At 46.7% G+C, this 22403-nt stretch overlaps 1 protein-coding gene across 1 annotated transcript; it reads right to left on the bottom strand.

Annotated features, from left to right (window-relative positions):
- Positions 1 to 780: 780 nt before the first annotated feature.
- klf5l (Kruppel like factor 5 like) lies at positions 781 to 20483 on the bottom strand. Its single transcript, XM_056595217.1, has 4 exons — positions 20186 to 20483; positions 11136 to 12180; positions 10278 to 10337; positions 781 to 4028 (listed from the first exon to the last, which is right to left on the bottom strand). The coding sequence occupies exons 1-4, from the start codon at positions 20321 to 20323 to the stop codon at positions 3850 to 3852; spliced, it is 1422 nt and encodes a 473-aa protein (XP_056451192.1). The 5' UTR covers positions 20324 to 20483; the 3' UTR covers positions 781 to 3849.
- Positions 20484 to 22403: the final 1920 nt, after the last annotated feature.

The raw sequence follows: 22403 nt of genomic DNA, 5'->3' as shown, positions 1-22403 counted from the left end.
AATGGTACTTAACCTTGGTGTCGGGAGCCCATTTGGGTCCCCTGATATGCATTTGGGGTCACAGGAGATTGCTGACACAAGCTGTAGATATTTGATGAACCATTTTTGCCATCCATTATCTTGTTGAAAAGCTATCAATACGATCTGACCGCCTAATGTCTTATAGCCACGATCAAACTACTTAAAATCTTGCTGTCAACCGTTTGAGACCCCAAGGGCGGGCAGTACGACAATGACACAGACGATGACGATGACATCGTCGGTGAGCCCGAGCAGAGGTTCGAACTTTACAGTGAGGGCATGTATGGTTTCAGGGGGCCATGCTCAGCAGCACTTTGGCAGTGTGGATGATTGGTACGACACTGAGGCCCTCCGACTTGCTGAGACATACTCTGTGGATATACAGTAGATGCCAGTTATGCTTCTACCAATATTTTCTCACTCTCTCTCTCACTCTCTCTCTCTCTCTCTCTGTTTAAAGACAGGCAATAAACACACACACAAACATTGAAGCACTCTCGCTTCAACAACATGGGCGTCCTCCTCACTAATGACCAGTTGAACCGCGCCATACTCTATGGCATTATGGTAAAAGGCCAAAGCACTGCTCCACCCTGCAGCTCTTTATGTCGCAGCCTATTCTTCTCCTTCTTCTTTTGTGGTGCACGTTTCTCAAACGACTGACCTCTTTGTGTTGTTCAAACAGGGCAGCTCTGCAGGTCTACCTTTCACCTGTCACAACATGCAGACACAGTGCCATGTCTATAAACCCACTCAGCCATATTGGGAACAGTCCATGCTTTGGCAAATTATTAACCACGTTTTGGCTTTGTTTAGTCAAAAGAAATGCAGAATTCTCTCAATAACCTCTTAATGTCTAACCGCGCTTTATAGCCCTCATCGAGATAGGAATATTTGTTGGCGTCCTGTATAGATCGCTTATCTTCAAAGTCTTGTCCTTCCAGGGCTGAACTTTTGTGGTTAGTTGTTGCTACAAAATATGGCATCGCTTTTTTGGATTTTGGTTTTAGTTGGACCAACCACTCTCTTGTTTTTTAGTTAAACCGACACTTTGGGTAACTCAAAACTGGCTTCTTTTTTTTTTTTTACAATAATTAGCCCACTGTATAAGTTGACTTGGTTTGTTTTTGTGAAATGTTTGCGCAATCGTTTAGTGTGTTTTGTGCGGCTCTCCGGTTTGACTTGTTTTCCAGGATATTAACTGATCTGAATGAATGATGAACAGAACTTGACTTATTGTTGTTTAGTTCAAGGGAACCATGGAAATTTCCACCTGTTTTAAGATATGCATTTAACTGCCATCCTTTCCGTTGAGGAGTCAAGTTTAAAGGGGAAGTTCGCTCCAAAAAGACAAGACAACGGAGAAGTTTAAATATGGGTTTTGTACCCACACAGCTGTAATAAGGACCACAGCGGCAATGGAATCTAATCCTTTAGGTGTGGGAATAGTCATATAATTATCATAGTCATTATGCTTATATCACACATTTACACCTGAGTTTGATGTTATTTTTTTCAAAAATCTAATATTCAAGCAGATCTAATAGCCATGTTGTGCAAATGGCCCCTGACTTCGGTTTTGCAGATTTTTATCAAGTCTTTCATTGGATTTTCTTCCTGATCAAATGAAAATGGTGGACACAAATGTGCCAAAAGAATGACACAAAATCTCAGAAGAAAATAGATATCTAAAAAATGTTTTATTACAATTTCCTATTTGACTCAAACAGAAACTATCACGTAAAACAGTAAATAATCCAAAACTTGTTCCTCATAATATTGTACACAAACTGATTCATTGTTATACAAACATTTTCTAGTATCAAAAGATTTACCCAATCAATCATGGACTACTTGTCTAAATGCCCGTTTGTTCATATTTAAAAAAATAATAATTAGTGAAAAACAAATATTTACAATTGCTCTGTTTTACAAACGTACACTTATGTACAAAGTATGTGGTCAAAAGGACATTACTGAAGATAGCATTGAAAAAAATCAAGGCGACCAGAAGACAAGGAAAAAGAAGAAAACACAACGGAAAAATACCAGGATCAGTCTTAGATGAACCAGCGTATAGGGAACAAAGCAGTGTTCCCCATGTCCGTAGTACCACTAATTATGTTAGCCTCAAGTTACGGCAGACGTTTTATGATGTCGTCGGCCAAGCCGTCAATCACAGCCAATGAAACAAAATCCAACATTTACTTTTGAGTGAGCTTTCAACCTGCCTGAGTTGGCTTTGCTGCGGTTAAAAGTAATTTCTGTAGGAATGCATGAATCCCAGGAAGGTTTAAATAAACCTAGCCTATTTCGTCCCTCAGTTTAAATAACATTGGGCTTTACATTCAGCGTGCCAACTGACTTGTCTCGTATAGAGCACATACAGTTAAACACAGATGAAAGAAGACAGAGGTTCAAGTGACAGTTAAAACATGAAGACAGAGGTAATGACCAGGGTGACCTATGAACAACAAAAGGGAAAGGCAGACTGTTCAAAATAATAAAAATGTATCCGTAGACGAATCATATTATTGGACACAGTTAAAATATAGAGTCACTTTAAACATTAATACAAAGTGCATCTGAGGAAATGAAGTGTGATCATTATTTTCTTTCCTGACAATTCTTTGTTTAAATATTAGGGGGGGGGGGGGGGGGTTGGAGTTGTTAGAGTTGACAAAGTGCCTTTGGTTAAAAGTATTAACAATAACAATAAGAACATTTTTGTTATTTGATTGAATTAAAGAATCACCATTGCCTTGTATACAGCATAGTATAGCTGACGGTTGTGAGCAAGTCAAGTTCCAAATAATGGAAAAGCCATTCGCTCTCATTCACCCAGAAGGAGAATGTCGGCACTTTATATTTTGATGTGATACAATTACAGCAAACCAACTAGCCAAACAAACTAAGCAGTTAAATAGTTTGAATTTTCCAGCACTAACTTACCAGTTAGTCGCTATATAAGAAAAAAACAATCGAGTGCAAGATTAACTTAGCGCATCATTCATACGTAATAATTACAATAACAACCATACAATTTATAAAGAAGCCCTCACATCTTCGTCTTTCATTCCTATGTGTTTGAAGTGTTTGAATAGAAAAAATATGAATAGACGTTGTAAACCGGCTGTCGTCAATTGAGTTCCGTTGTCATAGCGACCAGTTTGGTTATGAACACAAACACGGGTGAGCGGCTCTGTCTGTTCACCCAGGGGCGTGAGCGGGCACAGCCTGGGAAGAACAGCCTGAGCACAACAGCCATCCAGCCTATCATTTACTTTTCCACATAACAGTTACAAAATATGAGCGGAATTTTTTTCGGTTTGCGATCGAGTGGATTACGACAACGCGGGAGGGCCTAAATATTGACCCGATTAAAAAAATATTAAACATGATAAAAAATAAAATAATTGTCAAGTATAAATTTCAATACATTCGTTGCATTTTGGGATACACCCAAAGTATATATACAAATGTTTACACAGGACCAAGAGTTACAGTGTGTCCACAAAGGCCATGAGGGAACACTCAGGATGTCGCGGCCGATAAGAACCAACAGTTTGGTGTCCAGTGTCCTCCCAAATGCATTGTGGAAGAGCACAAATGTTTATTGGCATGTCTGTGTTTACAGTATAAGTACATATATAAATATATACATGGCGTTTGCGCAAGTGTGCGCGCGTGTATGCTGAAACAACTTTAACTCAACCCACACCCTGCGGGCGTGCGGACAGACTACAACCGTCTCTGTTTGTGTATCCACCACCTGGACCAGCTGGACATCGTGTCTGGCGGTAGCGTGCGCTTGCCGGGGGAACAGGGTTAGTTCTGGTGGCGCTTCATGTGAAGAGCCAAGTGGTCGGAGCGGGAGAAGCAGCGGCTGCACGCCACGCACTTGAAGGGCTTGGCGCCGGTGTGCTTCCTATAGTGACGCGTCAGCTCGTCCGAGCGGGCGAAGCGCCAGTCGCAGCCCTCCCAGGTACACCGGTAGGGCTTCTCCCCTGCAGGAGGAGGAGGAGGAGGAGGAGGAAAGGAGGGAGGATAGGGAGGAGATGAAGCATAGGGAAAGAAAGAGGGTAACAAATGTTAGTTAGTTCATTTGTTTTATGACAAATCTATTCCATTCATTATAAGGCTACCCAAAGCTTTTTGAAAAGGACCAACCTAACATAGTACACGATCCTATGGTATAGAGATAATCTGTCCACATCAAAAGTCCTATTTACACAACCGGGAAACATACATTGTCACACTTAAAATATCTAAATGGCCTGTCGGGGGTTGTCGGAAGTTCTCATATCAGAAAGGAACCCAGAAAATATTCATAAGTGAGGAACCACTACAAAACAAGATTTGCGGCATTCAGTAGCATAAAATACAACTCGATTTCAGTCATCCTTGGTGTGTGTGTGTGTGTGTCACCAATTCTTCAAACATTTAAAGATTCAAGAAGTCACATCAGAGGTTGCTGATGAGGTGAAATGATTTGCAGTTGAGTGTATTCACAAATGCATTGTGAGAACCCAATGGCAGTCTATGGTTGGCGGCAGTACAGTATTCATTTGTATGTCTGAGTGGGTTCTATAACCATTAAAAAACAGAACACCTTCGTGACTATATATCATTAAAGTAAATGTGTGTGTGTGTGTGTGTGTGTGTGTGTGTGTGTGTGTGTGTGTGTGTGTGTGTCTCAATAACATTGTTGAAACCTAGCTTAAAAAAAATAAAGAGTGGATTTCTGTTTAAACAGGCAGAACAGGCTTGTGCACGCACACACCTCAAACAAGAGCTTAATGACTCCACCTCGTCAATGAAAAAGTGCTCTTGCATCACACACCTCCATCTACACACGCACACAAACAAACACACACGCACAGTCGCACACACATAAGATAAAGTGTATTTACTTCATCCCAAGAATCCTTAACCTATGAACAGCCTATGACAACTCAAGACTCTTTAAAATAGGACAAATGTTTGCGTAGCGATAGTTATAACTGTAATAATGCATATGAATGTGTGGGTGTGTGTGATTCATCCATATCTAAAGGGATTGAAAAACTGCTTTAAGGCCCGTATCAGTTAAGTCAGAGTGAAGATCATGGCAAGTTTTTTGTATGTGTTTATGTATAGAAACAAAGTAGAGATTAGGCTTCTGGGAAGGGCTTTTCCTGTCCACCTCAAAGCATTCAAATTATATTATATTATATTCTCTTTCTATTCTAAAAGTTTGGAGAGGGAGAAATAACATAACATAATATTACTTCATGTAAATGTTTTTCCAGTGTGTATGCATTAATGTGTGAAAGGTGTGAATTGTATTAAAACCATGGCATGATCTGCAAGACAGGTAAGGTTTCCGATGCTTTCATCAGGTCATTCTTCGTTTGACAAATTATGCAGGAATGTTCCAACCAAATGATAGACGTGCTAGGCAGAAAATAATTCTTGAATTGGCAGCATGTGTTGTAATATGTTCTTCAGTAACAACAAAAGAATAGCCTCGATTTAACTACCGGGCCAATTATTTGAATGAGTGAACATTATGTATTTGAGGAACCCAGCACATTTTGTACCATGTGTGTTGTAATTGAATGTGAAGAACAAAGAAAGAAAGAAAATAACTACACACAAACTTCAAATTCTTTCCATTACGGATATAATCTATAGAGACGTACTCCAGAGACCATACCAATGTCAAGGTAGTGCGGGGGTGTCCTTAACCACCTCCTAAAGTGGTCATTAGCGGTGGTGTTCTGATTAGATAGCCGACGATATTAGACCATCAATCACAGAGCGATTGGCCATTAGCCAATCAGGAGGGTCCAAAGAACACTGGAGGCGGGGGATGGCTGATAAGGGGGACCAGTGGAACATGTAGGAAGAGTGGATGGTAGTGATTGACTGCATTATTATTATTACTACCACTGCTCATGTTTGTATGCAGTCCTGAAAGTCACTGTGTACATGAACCATGAAAAGGAGTATTCAAAGGAGTATTTTAAAGTATTCGATTGAATACTTTAAAAGTTAAGAAAGGAGAGAATAAAGAGACCGTAGAAATGCCCGGACAGAGATTTTTTGTGGGGCGAGGACGAGTGATTCAGGGAGCAGGTGTGTTTGATTTAGCTCTATAGCTTTACTCCCTGGGTCAAATGCATGGGCCTCCTCCCTCTCCCATTACCTGCAGAGTCAATAAACAGGAGAATGACAAACAGACTATACACAGCCAGAGAACCCAGAAACACACAAACCCACACACACACACAACCCCCCCCCACACACACACACACACACACACACACACACACACACACACACACACACACACACACACACACACACACACACACACACACACACACACACACACACACACACACACACACACAAACACTTAGTCCTGGTACAAAGACCCCCCCCCACACACACACACACACACACACACACACACAGCTTCGAAACAAAGACCACACACGCACACAAACACACACACAGCTGTGAAAGAAAGACCCCACACGCATACATCACACACAGGGGTATAGGGGGAAGACCGGGAGGGGCATGAAAGGCATACATTTACACACACTTTATGGTCGTTCCAGAGCTAGCCATGTAGCAACACGCCGGGGTTATCGAGATACGGCGGGACGCCGGTTGGGAAAGGAGCAGAGCAATCTGTGTGTGGTCAGGTTGAGTCAGAGAGTAAATGCCATCAGGCTCTTCAGGTGCTCACCAGCTCACATCCCCCCCCCCCCCCCCTTAATCACCTCCACAAGTGTTTGGAAAGAGGGATGGGGCCCCCTAATCTCACTGATAGCACTGCGCTGTGCAAACACGCACGCACACACGCACACAAAAAACACACGTAGTACACTTCATGTATCTTAGTGACTTGCTTGCGCACGCACGCACGCGCACACGCACCCACACACACACACACACACACACACACGATATTCAGCTGGCTTCTAGTCCAGAAAGAATAGGCGACGGCGTGTAACTAACATAAAAACATAAACTACTTCTGAACAAGGCTTCAGGGCTAATGTCCTAATACAACCCCTGCGCCACAAAGACACGCACCGAAACACACACAGACGATGACTTTATAGCAGTTCCCTATGGAGGTATGTGTTGCATAACATGCGAACAGGTCAGGCCAGTGGCGATGCTACTATCATCGACCGGAGTCCCGAACCGTGGCTAGATGGATGTTCTCTGGGCTTTGTATGCCCAGATGGACTCATTCACGAGCAGCCATGCATGCTTGTTGAGCTCCAACACACACACATAAGAAAAGTACAAAATGGATGCAAATGTGAATGCAAATAAACATCAGTGCTGGGTGTGAGACATTCTACCGGGAGGTGGGGGGTTAGGTATTCAACTACCTGGGTGCTTGTGTGTGAGACACACAGGGACCCTAGTCTGACTCCAACCGTACTCTGCTGTGAAACAAGCCAACAGCACCTTTGGCATAGTAAAGGTTACCACCCACACACACACACACACACACACACACACACACACACACACACACACACACACACACACACACACACACACACACACACACACACACAGTCTGAGACAAAGAGCTGGATGGAAACCACAGGGTGGAGAGATTCAGAGGGACTGGTTTGTCAGGACGAGTCAAAGCGGTTGAATGGCGAGAACAAAAGCACAGAGTGACAGAGCCAGTTGCATGCTGGGAGAACAGGTATTCATCGGAGCTGTGGCACAATGCACCGGCCATTCAAAGAAAATATTGACAAAAGGAAAACGATAGGTCAACGTCATCCACTTCAAATGAGCATGGCTAAGCTAATATTGTGCTTAACTGTGGGAAATATGTCACAAAGCTTTAAACTCCCCAGCACATGGTATGAAAATAAGCACAAGAAAAACAACGCTTCGCATTCGTTTTGTATTTTTGTTCTTTCCCATAGACCAGAGAATAGAGTACTTCAGGTGTCTGTCTTCACCCTTGGTTGGTAACATTGATTTGCAAGCGAGAACACCTCATATTTATTTGCCGGTTTAATTATACATTTCCACTTTATTTTTTAATGAAACATGGCCCTCCCATGCAGGCGTATTCAAAGAATCATCATCAAATGTGTCCTCTTTAAGCGGGAACACGGAAATATCTTGTCACGGCTAATTGTCAGTTTTCCGTTTTAACAAAAGAAGACACCTGCAGGATATGTAGCTTGGCGCGGTTTAAATTGATTCCCGTTCAGCTGTACCCGGGTAAGAATGGGCTGAGGGGCAGAGAGGAAGCCTGGTCATCTGAAAGGCATCCAGAGTAATGAGGCTCTATTAACGGATAACCACTGGTTTCTAATTCCTTCACCTCATTTGAGCTCCCTGGAATACTGACACTGGAGACGGAGATCACCACTTCATTCATTCATTCATTCATTCATTCATTCATTCATTCATTCATTCATTCATTCATTCATTCATTCATCCTTTTGCCTGTCCCTGTGTAGCACCATTCGTCTCATGTCTTCACTACAAACCAGTTTCAGACCTAAGGAAACTTTACGTTTTAATGGTTTGACAAATGTCAAACTCCAACCCTCCAAGCCCCACCCAATTCTCTCCGGTCCTACTCTGTGCAAATAAAAAATATATTGAACCAGTAAAAGTTGAAAGTCTATACATCTCTATACTATTTGTTTTATTTATTTGAGCCTAGGCTAGCCAATCGCTACCCCTGCTCTCTGGTTTTCTCCTCCCCCTCTTTCTTTGAGCACTGTCAAAACCACCCCCCAGAGGTGCGGGTTTGCTGTTGGTTTTGATTTAATTTCCCTCTGCCCGTCTGCTGCCTTTCCTTCTTCACACACACACACACACACACACACACACACACACACACACACACACACACACACACACACACACACACACACACACACACACACACACACACACACACACACACACACACACACACACTTTTGGTTTCCCGGTGTAGTGAAACTGGGCACATTTCCAGGAAGTAGGCCTACACGGTGCTGCTTAAACAGAATGGACGCTGTGTTCATTTAAAACTAGTTATATTCATCACATTGTCCGCTAGCAAGCTCTTTATTTTCCATTGGCAGATCCACAATGAAAACGTCCCAAAGTGACTTTCTCAGCCGTTACTTGATTCTATTCTTAGCATCTATTCAACCATCAGATATCTTTCGCTACTACAACAATGTTGGCAGATGTGCCCCGATGGCATGCGCTGCACATGCGCTGCACATGCGCTGCACATGGGCGGGACACCTGAATGCGTTTGTGTACTCCCTCGCCTCTCTTTCGCCGCAACACAGGTATGAACGGTTGATGAAAGTCTTTGGCACGGGCGTTTAATGCGTACTTTCAGTCTTGAAAGCCAGGGCGTTTCCCAATTAGGTGCTCTGTGGCGACGCTGACAGTTTAGGCGTGCTTGCGTGGCCTGTTTTGATCAGAAACCACTGGCAAGAGACCAACCAGTCATGGGTAAAGTTTGGCATTCACACATGGCGTGAATACATTACAGCCTCACAGAGTGTTGTCCTGTTAAAGCTGTGGTCTGCTGTTAGGGAGGAGTAATGGCATTTACATTGAGCGTGTAGCTGCGGCAAAACAAAATGACTGTGTGAATGTTTGCATATATATAACTTAACGTAATATTTTTTTGCCATTGACAATCAAATACAATTGAACATAATCCTAATGACCGAATAGAAAATAAGTGTTTCTGGCCGCTACACAGATGGGTGTATTTATTCAGGCAAAGGCTGTACTTTAGAATGGGACAAAGATAGATTCACAGCGGAGTTGATCGCTTTTACTTTCAGTATGAACAACATGGGCAGTGTCTAAACATAATGAGCTAACACACTTCAGATCGCTAACGCTGCAGAGCTCCGAAGGCATTGTTATTTTGATTGATAATCCCTCTTTGAGCACAATATCTTCAAGCCCATTGTACACGCATTATCTTATGATGCGGGTTTGTTCATGTGATAGATGCCCAAGCTCTTTCTTTGCAAACTAATCTACCTCCGGGTACGAATAAAGTAACCTGAACCTGAATCCACACCATTAAGCTTCTCTCCATGCAGATCCAACACTGTATGACACACAGCCACAGACCAAATCCATTACCAGACCTAATCCAGGAGGCACTGCTGTTGCATGGGTCTGAGACTGTTTGTCACACCATATTCCATAGCATTTTCACAGAAGTCAAATGTTATTCCTACCTGTATGTGTCCTCTGATGGGCCTTCAGGTGAGAACTCTTTGTGTAAACTTTGGTGCACCCTGTAAAACAAGAAAGAGAAACCCAAAATAAGCTAAATGTAGCAGCTGCTGAAGCAGATACATAAAGGAGCAGGTAGCATGCTGCTAATGGATGGCTAAAGGTTAAGCTCCAGACACTTGGGTTCAAACCAAGGTATCGCCCGATCCGCAAGGCTACCCGGCTCACTACACTTCTATAACACATTATTTAATTATTAATAACGACTACCTTTGGCTTTGGAATTGTTTACTGCGTTTATATTCATGACTCAGATGACCCATGGATTATTGAACAGGTTAAATATGATGGATAACCAGTGGGATGAAGCACAGTACAACCGGGAAGTCAGAACCACCAAAAGTAAGCGAGGAATTATCGCACGGCCGTCCGACTTCCCTTTGTTCCTTTGTTTCTGTCAACCTCAATGGATGATTAAACCCACAGAAAGAACAAAAGAAAAGACGTAAGAGAGAGAAAGAAAGAGGGAAAAAAAAAAGTCGGAGAGAGGGAGCGCATGAAGGCGAGAGAGCCAGAGAAAGCGAGAGAGATGGAGACAGAGCGAGAGAGCGAGAGGCAGAGCAAGGGACAGATCAAGAGAGTGAGAGACAGAGACAGACAGAGACAGAGACAGAGGCAGAGCTAGGGACAGATCGACAGACAGAGAGAGTCAGAGACAGAGCCAGAGGGAGTCAGAGACAGCCAGAGCCAGAGAGGCAGAGCGAGAGAGAGACAGAGACAGAGAGACAGCGACAGAGACAAAGAAATAGAGACAGAGACAGACAGACAGAGGCAGAGTGAGAGACTTGAACTGGGCCCACCTGGGAAGTCACAAAAGTGGATCCTCCTCTTTTCCAGCTCGGGGTTGTTCCGCCGGTTGTAGCGCGGCCCGGTCAGGACGCCCTGGCCGTGGGTCATCAGCATGGTGTGATGGGACATGCCGTGGATCTTCATTCCCCCCGCCCGTTGGTGGTAGGGAGGAGGGGGCGGCGGGGGCGTGGCGGCCGAGAGCCGGTGGGGGAGCAGACCCAGCTCCGCGTGGCCGTCGGGGCTCCCCGGCTGGGAGTTGGGGGGCGATGGGGGGAGGCTGTGGGGCTGGTGGTGGGGACCGCTCCCCGGCGACGGCTGGTAGTAATGGAGGGGCTGCTGCTGCTGCTGCTGCTGCTGCTGCTGCTGGTGGTGTTGGTGGTGCTGGTGCTGCTGATGGTGCTGCTGTTGATGGTGGTGGGGGGGGAGATGCTGTTGGTGGTCAGACATGGTATAGTCCCCGCCCGCCGACGTCGTCACGCCCAGGTTGAGCATGGTCCGGCCGCAGTTGGCGCCGGCTCCCGATTGGGCGCTGTGGGTCAAGGTCATGGTGAGGTCGGCGTGGGGCATGTGGTACACCTGGGGCTGGGGGGCGGGGGGCCCGATCTGGAGGTCCATGCCCAGGGAGGGCTGCTGCTGCTGCTGCTGCTGCTGCTGCTGCTGCTGCTGCTGCTGCTGCTGCTGGGAGTGGCTCACCTCGCTGGGGTTCAGCTCCGGCTTGAGGAACATGTGGTTGACGCCCGGGGACATGCTGAAGACGGAGGTGAAGTCGGGCAGGGCCTGGGAGGCGGGACCCGCCGTACAGGGAGCCTCCAGGCCCGGCTCCGTCTTGATGTGCTTGGTGTTGGAGCGGTACAGCCCCGTGCGCAGGTGGGTGGTGCTGGGCAGGATGACGTTGATGTTGAGGCTGTACGGCGCCACGGGCTTCTCCTCGGAGAAGAACTCGTCCACCGTCGAGGCGCTCTCCCGGCGGTACTTCCTGTCCGGGGAGGTGGCGGTGGGCGGGGCCATCAGGGGGCTGCCGGAGAGGGGGAGGTACTTCTCTAGCTCCATGTGGGTCTGAAACAAACAGCAGGAGCAGGGCCAGAGGTTATAAGAAGGTACCTTCTTTGTTTAGCACGGGACGGAACACTTTGAATGGACTTCAGTGAACAGTGCCACAAAGTTATGAAAGATCCTTCATTTGTTATTTATATTTTTTGGTTTCGAATTTGCTTTCATTTCTGTTTCGTTTTTAGGTGTTGGTCCTAGTTTCGCTTATATTTATGGGAAAACAGTTTGAGTTTAGTTTTTTATTATTTTCATTTTTTTTATTTTAGATATTTGTGAGGGCTGAAAAAGCAAAAAAGTGTGGCCTAAAACTGACCTAAAACTGATTTTGAAGATCGAAGATAAACCAAAAATACTAGTCTTATGCATGAAATAAATTGGGAATTATGAAAACCAAGTTGGTATTGGATAGTTTTTTTTGAAAACATACAATACAGTTTCAGTTAGTCATCTTTCTTTTGTGAAGCCCGGTTATTATTCAAATGTTCTCATTAACGATAACAATCTTGAACTGCCAACCCTTGTGTTGCAAATATGAGAATGCATGGGGGCAACGTACAACTACTTTATCAGATCAAACTGAAATTCCACAGAAGTGAAAACATCTTAAAATGAGTGACAATTGTAAAACAGGCAGCAGCATTACAACCCTGGGAGACTCATAGACGTTTACCAGAGCCATCCAACTACAGTCAGGTTGAGTTTAATTACGGTACTGGAGGGCAGAACTGTAAAAGAGTAAGTGACAAGGGAAGGAGTGAAATAAGTGAGTGAGTCATCCAGTCATTCCTGGTGATAAAAGACCATTCCTTTTACTCCATTCCAGAGATTCCTCCCTCGAAGTGGAACTCGCTTCTCTTGACCACGCGGCTTCGCGCCCGCTGCTCCTACCTAGCGTTGATCCCATCATGACAGGCTGCTGGCATGCATGGGATCATATGGCGACATACACTGATTTATTGCTGTCGTAGGTCACAGACAGAGACAGAGACAAAGAGAGACTCTGGCGTTGAGTGTAACTGTCATTCACAGTGGAGAGTATTTACTGTACTGCACACAGACGCACACAATGATCAGGTGGGCAGGACCTGGCTTGCTGGAGGATACCGACACACACACACACACACACACACACACACACACACACACACACACACACACACACACACACACACACACACACACACACACACACACACACACACACACACACACACACACACACACACACACACACCCTTTTGACAAGCTCATGTTTTGATTGACCATATTTCTATGTGTGTCTCTGTATGTGTACGTGTTTGCATTTCGTAACGTTAAGGACCGGGTCTGTTGAAGAACAAGAGAGCGAACAGAGAGGGAACCGAGAGCAGATACAAAACAAAGGAGGAGCCCGGGAGAGATGGAGTGAAACCCAAACTGACGGGTAAAAATAAACCTGTCAGGTGATCACGGTCTAGTGAATGGCATCAACAGCAGCCCTCACAAATCACAGCAGAACGCAGCTGGAAAGGTGACAAGAGAATGATGTCAACAAAGGGGCCATGCTATGATGACAAATTACAGAGAGATTGAAAGAGTGACTTAAGAATAATAAACCACTAGAAAAATGGAGGAGGTGGAGGTGGAGGAGGAGGAGGAGGAGGAGGAGGAGGAGGAGGAGGAGGAGGAGGAGGAGATAAAAAGGTAAATATTTCCAAGTGTTTGCTGATGACAGAATCAACATTGCTTTACAGAAACAAAGAGTGGGGGGGGGGAACTCTCTGACACATGTCACAAAAGAGTCATGAGTTAAAGCTAGGGTGTCCCTGAGCTAGATGCATTAGTATTCTGGAGGTGGAGGGAATGCACTAATGCCTTCTGTTTTACCATAGTACTCCTTTAAGTTCCTCAAAACCCCCCAAAAATCTGTGATAACAGAAACAAACTAAAAGGTAAGGAAAGTACCATTGCTTTTGTTGAGCACATTGACTTTGCATTAAAAACAAAATGACTCAGAGTGTGGATCTGGAGTCAAACCCCGAGCAATACTCTCGTCTGTTAAAACACTGATGCGACGCAAACCTTCATCTCTGATCTGTAACTTTGAGAAAGACAAGGAAACAATCCTATTCTCCACGTCATCTATTTACAGCCGTCCCCAGTAATGAACAACTGGGAAAAACCAGGCTTCCCGCAGGGCAACACATAAAGTCCCAGCGAGGGCTATAAAGAGTTCAATTGCCTGTGAACAAACGTCTTAATGAGGTTCCGATTCAGTGCCCTCAGCCCCTCCCACCCCTCCCATCTCTCCAGCCCACAGCGGCGCAGTGTGGCCCCGCTCCACGGGTGGAGCCGGCCGAGTGTTGACAGGGCCTTTCAGCGCCGGGATCCAGCGGGGCCTGCTGTGTCAGGTTAGCATCGGCTACGTCAACGCTGTGTACAGGTAGCCAGAGAGGCTAAAGGTGCTCCGTCTCTCAAGCCTCCGCCTCCCCCGGCCGCTGATATCAACGCTGCGATCCGTCTCTCTGCACGTCAACACGTCAACAACGTTGGACGGGGCTGCATGGACCGGCTCCACGATGGGGCCGCGCGCGTGTGTGTGTGTGTGTATCGAAATGTGTTTGGTGAGAATGCCACGTTGCCGCGGACCATCGCGGCACAATGCCTGGTTGACCCGCTGTCCGACTACACCCTGCCTCTCCTCCATCAGAGAGAGAGAGAGAGAGAGAGAGAGAGCGAGAGCGAGAGCGAGAGCGAGAGCGAGAGCGAGAGCGAGAGCGAGAGCGAGAGCGAGAGCGAGAGAGAGAGAGAGAGAGAGACCCCTCTTTCATTCCCATTCAGAGGTCAGGTACTGTTGGGCCCCTGCCTTTCAGCGCACCGTACAAACGGGCCCTGTGTTGCTGCCAGATGTAGTGGCCCCTGTGCCCTTGGCCGTGTCCCCTCCTGGCCCTACCGTGTCACCCTGAACGATTCCTCTCGGCTCTCGGGCGCCCCACTTCCTGCCCAGCCCCACCGGCCGTCCAGTAAGGGCCAGTCTTCCTTGTTTGTGATCGCTATGATGACGGAGCCTCCTGCACCTCTGGCTGCACAAGAAGGAAGAAGGACGGATGACGGGCAGCTGGCCTTGAGAGATCGAATCCCACGTCGGGTTGAATATTAACAGACACCAAGTGAAGACGTAGTCGTTGGAAAACAGGAAGCAAAGAAATAAATAACTATTAAAAAAGGAACAAGATAGGGGTTGGGGGTGGAGGGGAGGGGGGGGTTTGGTTGCCTTTCCGTGACTAGGGCTCTCTCCAACTCTCTCTCTCCAACTCTCTCTCTCTCTCTCTCTCTCTCTTTCTCGACCTTGTGGACCCCGGGGTCAAGATGACAAACGCCCGCTTTGTTTATCAACATAGGAGACGTGGAGCGCAGTGGGAGGGGGGGGGGAGGGGGGGGGGGGGGGGGGGGGGGGGGTGCTCCGGCTGAGGTTATTAGAGCAACCACAGACCGCTGAGGTTAATCATTGGACGACATGTACGCTCAGCCCACTATGGATCCCAGATTAGCGGACAACAGGCAGAGCCTTATCAGTTCTGCTCCGAGGGGTTCCATAGACGGGGGGGGGAGGGGGGGGGGGGGGGGGGGTTCCGATGCATCCGGACACGGCGACACTCGGCTCTGCCCTCGGTCGATATGTCTCTCTCGGTTTATTGTTCTACAGAATCTAGAGGAGGGACGTGAGCATGAACTCTAACTATCGATGATTAAGTGAACACGCATTGACGTGGTGGTAACTTAACGGACATGGTGGTCCGGTAAGTCTTTTCCTTCAAGAAAATGTGCTGTGACGTATTTGAGAGTAAAGCACGGTATCAGTAAAGGATCAAATCCTCTGATTTTTTTGTCCTTGATCCTTGATGCTTGATGCCTGATCCTCGGATTTCTGAAGACTGTCAAAACATGCTAGCCAGCTGCTGGGCAGCCCGTACAAACGTCCCCATCTAGAAAGTTCTGTCGGGAGTGTTACTCAAGCCTCAGGCCATAAACAGGCACCAAGCGACACCAAGACTCCTGTTCATTCTAAACTAATGGCTACCTGTGGTAATGGCTCCTTTACGGCTCTGAGGAATGCAGAGAGAAGTTAGTACTTTGCCTTCAGATATCCATAAAGTAATAACGACACACTTTTCTTTCCAAATCTCTCGAATCAGGCCTGCACATGCCAGGGTCAAAGCAGGTAAGGCCAAACAAAAACCTTTCAGAGCCGGGATTACTGTTTATGGCGATGAGCTGACAGATAAGGGAGAATGCTGTAAACTGTTTTTAGAAGAGGGTACAGCAGGGGTGCAGTGCTACAGGAGGACAGCGCTTTACATTGAGTACTTAGACAGCCATACAGACAGGTAAGACTATTGGTTGTGTTGTGACCTCGTTGGAGTGTGAAAAACACGCACACCGTGATCCACATCACTGCTTTGCGTGGACTCGGTGGTCAGGACCGATGTCCGACATAAACGCATGACATGTGTCTGAAAGAAAGAAGAGATGTGAGAGTGAGAGTGAGAGTGAGAGTGAGGTAGTGAGAGAGAGAGAGAGAGAGAGAGAGAGAGAGAGAGAGAGAGAGAGAGAGAGAGAGAGAGAGAGAGAGAGAAAGACAGACAGACAGACCATCAACCAACCAAGGAGGAGCGGACCGCCTACCCAAACAACTTACTCAATACTTAAAAGAGAGCCAAGCAATGTCTCATACGGTCTGATTCACACAACACAAATCAGTGTGGGTCCAGAAGGCACAGGGCCCAGTCGGTCTGAATCAGATGCAAAGTGCCCTCCCTCCCGCCCCCCCCCAGTCAAATCGTTAGGCAAAACCCAAGTCCATCACAGCCCTTCTGGTTGCCAAGACAAAAGACACATGTCTGACGATGAGCCTGAAACTCTAGCGGGGGGGGGGGGGGACAGTATTGATCAGGAAACCCATGAGCATACAACTTGTGACACACAACGAGGATGGGGGGGGGGGGGGTTCCGGTGCCAGGGGTTGTAACTCTGTAACTCGTGGGCCCATCGTCTTGGCGACAAATTACAGGAAGACCACTGGGTGATGTCATGGCGGTGGAATCCGAATCCAGGGTTTCATATGAGTAACTTATTGTGGCACTGCCATTCATCAGGGAGTTCTTGGGGGGGGGGGGGGCGCAGGAGCACTGAGACGGCAGCATTAAACAGGTGGGTCCTGGTCAACGATGGACGGAGGAGTGCTTGATGATCCAGGATGACCTTCAGGTTAAAAGGTCTGCAGTTAGTTCTGCCAGGTGCCAATACCACCGTTTTGCAGCTTAATCAAATGAATCCCTGTGGCCTTAATAGAAAAGGATTGTTGCATCACCAGTGGAGGACATGAGTGAGAGAGATTAGATCAATTCAACTCTACACAGCCAGATGCTCAGGTGACATCTCCATTCATATTTCTTATGCTTGACGAAACTCATCAGTCTTCTGTGGGGGATGCTACCACACGCTGTACTCATGGATGTATTACGTAATACAACGCTGCAGTTCTGCTAGCCTCTAGGTGGGTTGTGTGCGTCTGTCTGTCCTCCTTGTCTCTCAATCTGTGACCAGCCATGGGGAAAGTAAGTACACACTGTTAATTGAAGCTCTGGGCATTTGTGTGTATGCGAGCGATTGAGTGAGTGAGTGAGTGAGTGAGTGAGTGAGTGAGTGAGTGAGTCCCCCCTCCCAACCTCCAGCCCTCCTCTTCCTCCCCCTTTCAGCCCTCCTCTTCCTCCCCCTTTCAGCCCTCCTCCTCCCCCTTTCAGCCCCCCCCCCCCCACCTCCCCCTTTCAGCCCTCCTCCTCCTCCTCCCCCTTTCAGCCCTCCTCCTCCTCCCCCTTTCAGCCCTCCTCCTCCACCTCCCCCTTTCAGCCCTCCTCCTCCACCTCCCCCTTTCAGCCCTCCTCCTCCTCCTCCCCCTTTCAGCCCCCCCCCCCCACCTCCCCCTTTCAGCCCTCCTCCTCCACCTCCCCCTTTCAGCCCTCCTCCTCCACCTCCCCCATCAGCCTTTCACTCCCTGCCTCGGGGGCCCGTCTCGGCCTCACCGGGGCCGGGCTGCATCACCCCCACCCACCGGCCCCCGGGCCCCAGGCCCCCACACTGGATATTAGGATAAGCGTCTCAGGCCCTGCTCCAACAGGTCCGGCAGCATACTGCTGTCACGGCAGAAGCTCCGTCGAGCAGGTTCACTTCCCTTTTTCCCCCTTTTTTTTTCTCTCTTTCTGCTAACGCCGTCACAATAGCAGAGAGCAACGATCTATCTCTGGCCGGATTAAAAGAGAAAGGAGCCAAAGCCTCCAGACGCCGGGCTGTTGGTGTGTTGTTGAAGGAGTCCTACAGCCTCACACTTTGAGATGGTTCCAGAACGTCCAACCTCGTGATCTCTGTCTTTATCACCCAGTAATCACATTCCGGGTTTGCTTGTCCTAATGTTTGTAACATTGTGATACCCGTGTCGTTACCCAGAATGACTTTCGCCTCTTTTCACCAATGACTTCTTAGAACTGTGTTTATCAGATATCACAAATTAATCTTCAATGAGAGATCTGAACATAAGATGTGGCTCAAATCTGTACGGATTGTTACACTGTCTACATCCGTGTACAATAGATGGCTGGACGACAGAGGCTGCATCTCTGCTGGACATCGCGAGTAGTGTGTAGCCCAAGTCTGCCAGGACACAGCCGACTGTGCCCTCGCCTAACAGAGCTCACGGATTTCCCTGGGTGTCTCCTCCACCATGGCTGTACAGCTCAGCCTGCTGTACCCTCCGTGCTGTAGCCTTTATCAATGCTGGTCGGGGGTTATGGCCACATGGTCTTAAAAATCTTCGAAGTGACTCAGCTTGCACCTTTTCTTTAACAGAACGGTGGAATGGACTGCTTCTGGGTGAGAGGTGGACGGATAGATAGACGGATAGGTTTGTGAGTGAGGTGAGGTACAGCCTCATGCGCAACGCAACATCATCTCTTCTATAGGGTAATATGCCCATGTATTGCGGTTAATATATCATGATTGTTTTTACGATTTCAGAATTTACAATGTATTGCTATCGGATTCCACGATTCAATAAGCTGCAGTAATACCATTATAACATAACTTGTTATGTAATATGTTTATAAGCATCAGTTTGAGTGTGAATTACCGGTATACCATAATCCCAGAGGGGGCGTTTTGTCTCATCAAATGAATGGAAAACATGTTTGTTGTGCACACAGGAACAACAATAGAACATAACTCCAGGCAGAATTGGAGAAAGGCAAGCATAAGCATTTGTAGTATACACATTTGCTGGCAATGCAGAAAATAACCCTGAGACAAACTTGTTTCTTCTCAGATTATGTATTGGGCTAATTGGCGGCTAACAGAATCACTGTGAGACTACTTTAACATTCAAGCTGCAGAGCTAACCATATTTACATGAAGCCAGTTGACAAGTTACCGTTCTTGAGAATTTCCACCACTTTTTAAAATCAACGTCACGTCGCTATACCCTTATTCAATAGTACACTGCTAGAAGAAGCTTATGATAATTATGTTGATTAGTTATGCGTAGTGAAAAATTGTGTGTGCATGTGTGTGCGCGCGTGTGTTTGTGTGTGTGTGTAACTTTAACCTGGAGGGCAAAAGGTAAACCTTACGATGGTAAGGGTTACCTGGCTGACAGTTAGAGCCTGTCAATCTTTCTGCAAAGACAAACGCGAGAAAGCAACAAAGCAATTTGTAACGACCCATTAATAGTTAAGGACCCCCTACCCCCCAAACACACACACACACACACACACACACACACACACACACACACACACACACACACACACACACACACACACACACACACACACACACACACACAAAACACCGAACCCCATCATAATAAACTGATCATTATGTGATCTCGCGATCGCACGTCGGTGTTTATTTTTGGTCAAAACAGAAGTTAAAGATGAAACGTATGGGGGTAATACACCGCCAATTCGTGCGGGGTTCTCACCGCGGGCTTGACTTCCTCGAACACTGACGAGTCCTCGGTGCATTCTCCCGCCGTCATCCTCACGGGCTTCAGTTGTGTGAACACCGCCCGCTCCTCAGTGTGCGGCGGATTCATTGCCAAGCCTACACTCGCAGCCATCTCTAAACGTCAAATGTAACCGATAAAAACAATGCGTATTGTTGTTAAGTTTTACGGTATAAATAATTGTTTTCACTGCGGGTCTCTTTGTCTTATTGGTACAAGCATTGGAAACAGGTGCGCGGTAACTCCAAGACGTCTCCTCTGTCTTCTGCTTCGTAACACGGATTTACCTGAACTCAAGTATGGACCCACCTGGGCAAAACACCGTCAAACGTGAGGGCCAATCAGAACAGAGGAGGGCGCTCCTCGTCCAATCACCTGCATGGTAGGTGGAACACACCTGAAGAATCGCCAGGATGGGAGGAAATCTTTTATGAGCTATAGTCTGACACAGGTTTGATCAGCATTTGCAAATTTTGGACACGTTAGTTTGCTTTAGGTTCTTCTTCATGTAAATCCCTATCATTGCCACCAACGCCACAAACACACAGTTGTGTTGTCAATGAGGATGATGATGGGGATGATGTTGGTTGATGAAGATGAAGATCTGTGAGAGATAAACGTGCACCTTCCATGACACCATTGGGGGGGGGTGTGTGAGAGAGCGAGAGAGAAAGAGAGAGAGAGAGAGAGAGAGAGAGAGAGAGAGAGAGAGAGAGAGAGAGAGAGAGAGAGAGAGAGAGAGAGAGAGAGAGAGAGAGAGAGAGACGTTACTAAAGGCTGTTTATTTTACTTTCAACCTTTGATAACACATAGCAGAGGAGATGCCGTGAGACAATGCCGTACAATACTGGGTGCTCAACATTCCTCTCTCTCTCTCTCTCTCTCTCTCTCTCTCTCTCTCTCTCTCTCTCTCTCTCTCTCTCTCTCTCTCTCTCTCTCTCTCTCTCTCTCTCTCACACTCTCTCTCATCCTGTCAACTGTGGAACGTCCAAATGGTGAAACGTGATAGGCCCAGGGGCGGAGGGAAGGCCTACAGACTTTGGCGGAGCAGGTGTAGAGGGCAGGCGAGGACACCTGGCAGCAGGGTGACTTCATCTCTCTCTTGGCGTAGTCCCAGCAGACGGACGAACACACAGCACACACACAAACACACACGTAAAGAAAGCCTATACAGTACTGTTTATGCAAAAAACAAGTGCATTCGCTGCATCCCACACGGAGAAAGCCTATGTTTAAATGTGTAGCCATGTGATGACTTGTGAAGGCACTACGGGGTGTGCCTGTCAACATTCAGGTGGAGGCTCATGGGAGGAATGGGTTGGAACTGAAACAGAACTCCTTCTCCGGGGAGTTATTTGCATTAACACGTGTGTTACTGACATGGATGAGTCTCTACTCTCCTACCCATGGAAAGATGGCAAGTCTTCCCGGGAACGTCCAGCAAGCAATCACATCGAGGAAGAGGCAGCATAGGGAGACAGCAGAGCCACGTTGCTGGTGTGACTGTTGGCTGAATTCAGAGGAGCCAGTCACAGCTAATGATAACTCAATTAGTGAAATTGTCACTATTGCATTTTCAAGCAGCCCATTTTTTGATCTTAAAAGAACAATTTCAGTCAACCTGGACCCTATTTAATAATACTACAGGCAATAACAACCCAGTATTGAGTTTAAACCCTGCAGAAGTAAACAAAAACAATATATATATATATATGTTGTTTTTGTTTACGTCAGTATATATTTAAGCAATAGATCACGACAGGCTGTGGTATGTGCTCATTATACCACTGTTAAGGGGCGTTGTCCGGCCCCGACGCGCAGCGGAGGGCCGGCGACCCCCTTCGCAGTGGTATAATGAGCACATACCACTGACTGAAGTGATCTATTGCTTTTATACAACGGTTACTATTATGGCAAAACGAAAGTCATAGACACACTGCATTTAAAAAGAAACCAAGAAAGTCAAAGTAGCCGTTTTATTAAAGAATACAAAAAAGTAGTCCCTCCTGGCTGCCTTCAAAATGCACGACGGTCGCTATGCAACACACTTTAGCGTCCCTCCGAGAGAAGGCTCCGATAGAGCGGTTCGCCGGCAATTTATCCTATGGAGCAGTTCACTCGCCGATTTTAGGCTTCAGTGAACTGTGCTATTGCTTTTATACATTATTATATCATATATATATTATTATTATAC

Source organism: Gadus chalcogrammus, chromosome 7 (assembly GCF_026213295.1).
Source record: "Gadus chalcogrammus isolate NIFS_2021 chromosome 7, NIFS_Gcha_1.0, whole genome shotgun sequence".
Lineage (NCBI taxonomy): Eukaryota > Metazoa > Chordata > Actinopteri > Gadiformes > Gadidae > Gadus > Gadus chalcogrammus.
The sequence above is the reverse complement of the archived record's forward strand: the minus strand, read 5'-3'. Positions and strand labels throughout refer to the sequence as shown.